The sequence below is a fragment of the Triticum aestivum genome, chromosome 6A (genome assembly GCF_018294505.1).
Source record: "Triticum aestivum cultivar Chinese Spring chromosome 6A, IWGSC CS RefSeq v2.1, whole genome shotgun sequence".
Taxonomy (NCBI): domain Eukaryota; kingdom Viridiplantae; phylum Streptophyta; class Magnoliopsida; order Poales; family Poaceae; genus Triticum; species Triticum aestivum.
In genome coordinates, this window is record NC_057809.1 from 190,346,421 (window position 1) to 190,352,942 (window position 6,522).

Here is a 6,522-nt window from a genome sequence, read left to right on the forward strand (position 1 = left end):
ACATAGCCGGTTGGTTGACTGTGGATGAATAGTTCCTGTTGCTACCGCCCCAACGTACTCCCCACCCCAGCTGGTGGGGGTTGGTTCAAATGTAGCCATTGTTTGGTAACAAAATTTATTATCTTCCCTTGCTATCTGTAGTAAGATTTGATCAAGTCAACTCCTAGTTGCTTATTTCATTGGGTTCTAAGTATTATAAGGTTACATCGAGAGACACACAATATTCACCATTGTGGCTACAATAATTTTACTAGTTTCTATACTAGCTTGGTTAAATTTACATTAAGGTTATGCCAAATTAAGAAGAATACAACATATGCAGCCATTTTATCCCATGAACTTATTTCATAATTTGGCATAAGCGTAATGTAAGTTTAGCTGTGCAACTATAGAAATAAAGAGAATTATTGTACCGTGCAACGTTTGTGTTGCACCTGTGACTTGTCTGTAGTGATGCTACACTTTTGTTGTGGTTTGAAATACTTTATTGATAGTACAAAACATATTTACATGATATGCAACATTTAAATTACATAGGTCGAGTATATATGTAGCATCAGCAGGCACGATAGATTGCGGCCTTCGAGATGATGTGATCACTTAATAAGAATGCACCTGATTGGTGAACCGTCAGATCCAACCAATCTTAGATGTAAGCAGTGCAACATGTATAACCCGGTCTCGACGTATTCTAGCTTCAGATGTTCAACTAAGATGATATCCTGACAGAACAAAGTAAGTGAGTCAACCAATGAGTTCAATCAATAACACAATCTCTTGCAAAGTAAGTTCATTGAGAATGTATTTTTGTCAGTGGATTAGGGGAATAGGCCGCATATGGCTACATGACTACAGACTAAAGGACAACAAGGTTAACTGATGCCAGCCACTATTTACTTCTTTTTGCACTCGGGTAAGGGAAGCAAGCTAACATCTTACCGCATTTTTTAGGAAGACCACATGGGCAGAGCGCGCGTGATCAAATGATGCAACAGATAAATAGTCCAGACCTGCAGATTTGCTACATTAATTTTTATGCTAAATAAGGTAAGGGAATATGTTTATTTGATACACCAAGCGAAAAGGTTATACAACTGATAAAATATAACTAGTAAATATGCCCGTGCGTTGCAACGGGAGATCAAACAATAACACAAGTCTCTAATGTGATAAGTATTCTCATGATCCTTCATGTATAAGTCCACTCCCTCTACTTTAAAATCACAGCCAATAGTCATTCGACATGAACGACAGCTTCAAAACAATGAACAACATGTCAAACAATGAATCAATTGAGGGTATGCTTTTCCAGGATGTTTATTTGGAACATGAGATGTGGTCCCGAGTCAAATTAATTCAACTTATTAGTTCCTTCTGAAATTTAAAATAAAATTTAAAGGAATAACATTATTAATAATTTTGGACCTGATGTCATGAGCTAAATTTAATAGAAAATGGAAAGAAATACTATTATGAACAAATTTAGAAATAACAATAACATCAAGTAGATTAATCTGTAAAACATGCTTGTTTGTGTTAGGTGAGGTCGGGATAATCTGGTCGAGACCTCCTCCCCTCCCAATCGCCGCCTAATATGGCGATTCATGCGAATTCCAGACCATAGCTCCCTTGCCCCCCCCCCCCCCCCACCTATCCAAAATTGCTCCTTTTCAGTCCACGTCATTTGTAGCCGACCATCAACTGATTCATATTAGTGGGCGCTGGATGCAAAGGTGGCAGCCAACCCACTGTACACAACGACATGTAGACATATGTTTTTACACGTACATATATAGCACTAAGCTAGCTAGTAGTTTTTCTTTGAAAAAGAACAAAAGATGGCTAGTAGTTTTTTTCTTTAAAAGGAAGAAAAGGTTGATTAGGAATTCTAAACTGGTAGAAATGAACATCCCCTATTGAACCAGTAATAGATCTTTTAAAACATATATAATAGACATTTTTGAAATACCCATATAAATAAAAGTATTTTTTAGAAATGATTAACATGCAGGGTAATAGCATATTTGGAATCTAAACATTTTTCTAAGCGTTTTCCATTTATAACATGTTAAGTTTTATGTTAATATTTAAAAGATATGAATATTTTAAAAAGTACTTGAATCTGCAAAAAAAAAAAGTTAGAGTAGCTGAACTGTATTACAACACTATGCAGCCCTTGAGCAAGATAGTTCTATCTTACGCCAACAGGAATTCAGGGAGTGATAAAAGGCAAAAAATTGCTCCTTTTCAGTCCACGTCATTTGTAGCCGACCATCAACTGATTCATATTAGTGGGCGCTGGATGCAAAGGTGGCAGCCAACCCACTGTACACAACGACATGTAGACATATGTTTTTACACGTACATATATAGCACTAAGCTAGCTAGTAGTTTTTCTTTGAAAAAGAACAAAAGATGGCTAGTAGTTTTTTTCTCAAAAAAAAGGTTGATTAGGAATTCTAAATTGGTAGAAATGAACTTCCCCTATTGAACCAGTAATAGATCTTTTAAAACATATATAATAGACATTTTTGAAATACCCCATATAAATAAAAGTATTTTTTAGAAATGATTAACATGCAGGGTAATAGCATATTTAGAATCTAAACATTTTTCTAAGCGTTTTCCATTTATAACATGTTAAGTTTTATGTTAATATTTAAAAGATATGAATATTTTAAAAAGTACTTGAATCTGCAAAAAAGAAAGTTAGAGTAGCTGAATTCAGGGAGTGATAAAAGGCAAAAAAAGGATAACTGGGATTCGAACTTGGGTGTCCCAAGTAGAAGAGCATGGCACTAACCAGTCAAGGTATTGTAGACTTGTTATACAGCACGGCAGTATTTTATTTGAATTAAAGACGATGGGCAACGACGTAAGGGAAAAACGAATCGTTTTTTCCACTTATGGGTGACATTGATGGGTAATTTTTGCTAATTTCAAGGGTAATTTGAATGACGCTACGACCAGAAGCAATATCTGCTTTATTATTAGAGACTTTATTATTAGAGAAAGAAGAAAGATAGAAAATATACACCAAATCATGAATAAAAAAATATATAAATACCACCGTGTCATATGTAATTCCAAAAAGAAGCTACTTACCAACCAACTTGATGTCGGTGTTGTCAACAAGCCACTGGGCACCATCCTCTGTAAATCCAACGTAACTCATATCACCTCCTTCCTTCCACATGAGTCCTCTATAAATCATTTGCTTAGATGCATGTAGTATGATATGGTAAAAAAATACATTATCTACTTGAATATGTGCCCTTAAAAGAGGCCATACCTGTCTGTGTTCAATGTCCTGAAGAGAACTCGACGAACACCTTTCGGTATATTTAGGGATTCCATTGCTTCAGCTGCATAGAATTAGTGCGGAATCATCTACCGGATGCTAGGTGGCATCCATGGTAACTATAATATAATTAGTTAGCCCAAATATCAACAGTTGTTTTTCTATTGAAAAGGCAAATGGCGAACACTAGAATCATATCCTATTATATATTTGAGAGCGAACCACACTAATTCTATTTATCTTAACATGCAACTATGCCACCTCAATATGGAAGAGAAAAGAGCCACCATGACATGCTAACATGCATGGGAAAAGATTCACCACAACATGCACATGCGTTTAAAATGATTCACCACAATGTGCAACCATGCATGTGAAAACTATTACAGTACTTGTATTTCACAGATATCTTATATCTATATAATGATCAAATATTCATGTTCCAACTTTAATAAAATATATAGCCAACAATTTTCATAATAATGTGCCGGGTATCATCTAGTACAACTAAGCACATGATTCTCCCTTAACATATTTATCACAACATGCAGCAATGTCACATCAACATGCAAGCGTGGATGCGAAAAGACTTAGCTAAAAATCCAACCACGAATGCAGAAATGCTCAAATGTTTTAGTTATACTATACTACTTATATTCAAAAAACATTTCGTAATTATACAACAATCATATGTTTTTACATTTTTAGTTCGTATATTATTAATCAAAATATTTATGTTCATATAACCAAATCTCATTGAAATTTATTGTAAAATATCCCAAAGCAACCCACATGGGGTATCATCTAGTAATCTTAGTGTGCAATGGTTCATATGGAACAACTGCAAAATTCATGTATCTAAAAAAGGAACTCTCTTCCTCGCTTTGCTCTTTGTTTGGGGGGGGGGGGGGGGGGTCCAAGTCTACCCACTGCCCTCTTTCCCCTCCTCTCTCTCTCTCTCTCTCTCCACCCACCTCTTTGCCGCATCCGAATGAGGCAGCAGTGGCGGAGAACATCGGCAGAAGGCAAGGTGGCGGCCCTAGGTCGTGGATCTGGTGAAGGCTCTTCTCATCGGCATAACAAGGGAAGCTTGGCCACAATGGGCTACAAGGCGGCTTGGTGCATAGGGGGTCTAGGTTCCAGTGCCCATATATATATGGCGGTTGCGATGGCAATGTGGGTGCATGTGGTGCCAGTGGTTGCCATGCATATTCAAGGGGGTGTGCGCTGGGCTTTGCTCTAGCGTGGTTCCCAAAAGTCGTGGAGGAAGCAGATGGCGGTTGGTGTTGCGTGGAGCCACAAGATGGTCTGACTTGCTGTGGATCTGGGTCTCGGCATCTTGTTCCAGTGATGACTATGGCTACTTATTGTGCATGGGGTCAGCGTTCGCGGGCCTGTGGCAGCAACAGTGGTGGTCCGACCGGACTCTTTCAAAGTCTAGGGGTCTGGCAGGTGGTGCAGTGCCAAGTGAAGACCATGCTTCCGCTCATTGACCGGGACATACAACGACGATGCCCACAGGAGCCGCTTCATTCTTGAAGGCATCATAGGCGCCATGCTTACTCCATTGTCCGGGGCAACTCCGAGGGAAACCCCAAACCCTCTAGGAGATCATAAAATGATGCTGCTAGGCGTCACACCCATTGGGGGTCTTTTTTGAAGTTCGATACCAGCCGGAGGGACTACTAGTAAGTAGTATTTGGTGGTTGTCGTTGGTGTTGCTCAGCCGATGTGATTTGGGTTTGATCAAATGGAGGCTAGGCCTGATGTTATCATCTGAAGGTTGTTAGTTTAGCAAGTTTTGATACTCCTCGGATCACCTTGGTTCGGTATGACACTCCTCCCTTTTTTTTAGGGGTGTTTTCAGATGGCAACCAGCCGGCCAACGCCTATAGTTGAGTTTATGTTTTCCCCTCTCCATGCATCAAGTTGAGCTGTTGGTGTCCTCATCCCAAGCATTGTAAACTGATCTCATACTTTTGACGAATGAAAAGCAAAGCAGATCATGATTCTAATAAACCAACAATTGAATACACCATACGAGTAAAATACTTGTATCTCATATTCTCGTGTCATGTTAAATTAATATCTAACACTATATAAGAAGTTTGCTAGCAAGGTGATTCACCAATGATATGATGGAGGAGCTGGAGTTCCATGGAAGGAGTGAAAAACTTGCATGCCTACCTGTTATATTTGTGTGTCTCGGAACATCGACCAGTAATGCAGGACCTGTCCAGCAATAAGAACAAATCATTCTCTCTCTAAGAAAAGTACAAATAATTTACAAGCCATCTCTTTTTTCTTAACATAATGCAACCGCAGATGCTCACGTATATTTGTGTGTCACTACTCGCCAACCATTTTAGCCAAGATGATTGTACCGTGTGCGCACATATGGCAGGCCGGAGAGTGGCAAGATCATCAAAGCTTGGTCGGAGAAAACCGGGGAGCTCACCGTTGAGGACTTCGAGGTCGAGCTTGTCGACGTCGAGGCCGGCGGCGAAGTGGGCCTGGTTAAAGTGGCCCGGCGCGTCGACGTGGGTTCCTATGTGGCACTCCATGCTGAGCTCCGACAAGTTGTAGTCTGACCCGTTCTCCATCGACTCCTTGAGCCGCACGATGGGCCCCACCGTCGCGCCCGGCGCGTACGCCGGCATGCCGGGCCGGAACGCGTGCGTGATGTCCACGATGCGCCCGCCGCCGTACTCCTCCAGCCCCGGGCCGTAGCGCCGGCCGGCCGCGCCTGCGGCAGAGGAGGAGGAGGAGGAGCCGCCCAGGTCCAGCGCCGGCCCACAGGTGTCGGTCTCCGCGTCCGCGTAGCCTGGGTGCGCGTCGCCGGCCGACGTGGCGAGAGCATGGTGCTCTGGGAGGAGGATCAGCAGGAAGATGGTGAGAGCCACCGGGGCCGCCATGGTCGCGTACTTGATGTGCCGAGCGCTCTTGCTCTTGAGTATGTGGATCCTGGGGAGTGATCGCTCTGCTTCTCACGTCGTCTGATAGTGTTAAGACGCGGTAGCTGAAACCACATATAATTTCTAGTTTGTCCAAACAGTCTCCGGCAAAATATCCACTTGTGCGGTCGTGGCCATCTCTCGGAAATGCGACGATACGTTCATTCCTTTGATAGGTTTATATGGTTTGGCAATTTTGTCATCAAATATTATATATAATCGATATGTACTTTTATTTTATTCATATATCACCAATTCAAACATTCA

At 41.2% G+C, this 6,522-nt stretch overlaps 1 protein-coding gene across 1 annotated transcript; it reads right to left on the bottom strand.

Annotated features, from left to right (window-relative positions):
- Positions 1-391: 391 nt before the first annotated feature.
- LOC123127232 (cyclase-like protein 1) lies at positions 392-6,309 on the bottom strand. Its single transcript, XM_044546820.1, has 6 exons — positions 5,760-6,309; positions 5,489-5,533; positions 3,293-3,365; positions 3,106-3,203; positions 940-1,010; positions 392-722 (listed from the first exon to the last, which is right to left on the bottom strand). The coding sequence occupies exons 1-6, from the start codon at positions 6,214-6,216 to the stop codon at positions 597-599; spliced, it is 870 nt and encodes a 289-aa protein (XP_044402755.1). The 5' UTR covers positions 6,217-6,309; the 3' UTR covers positions 392-596.
- Between the last annotated feature and the right edge of the window lie 213 nt (positions 6,310-6,522).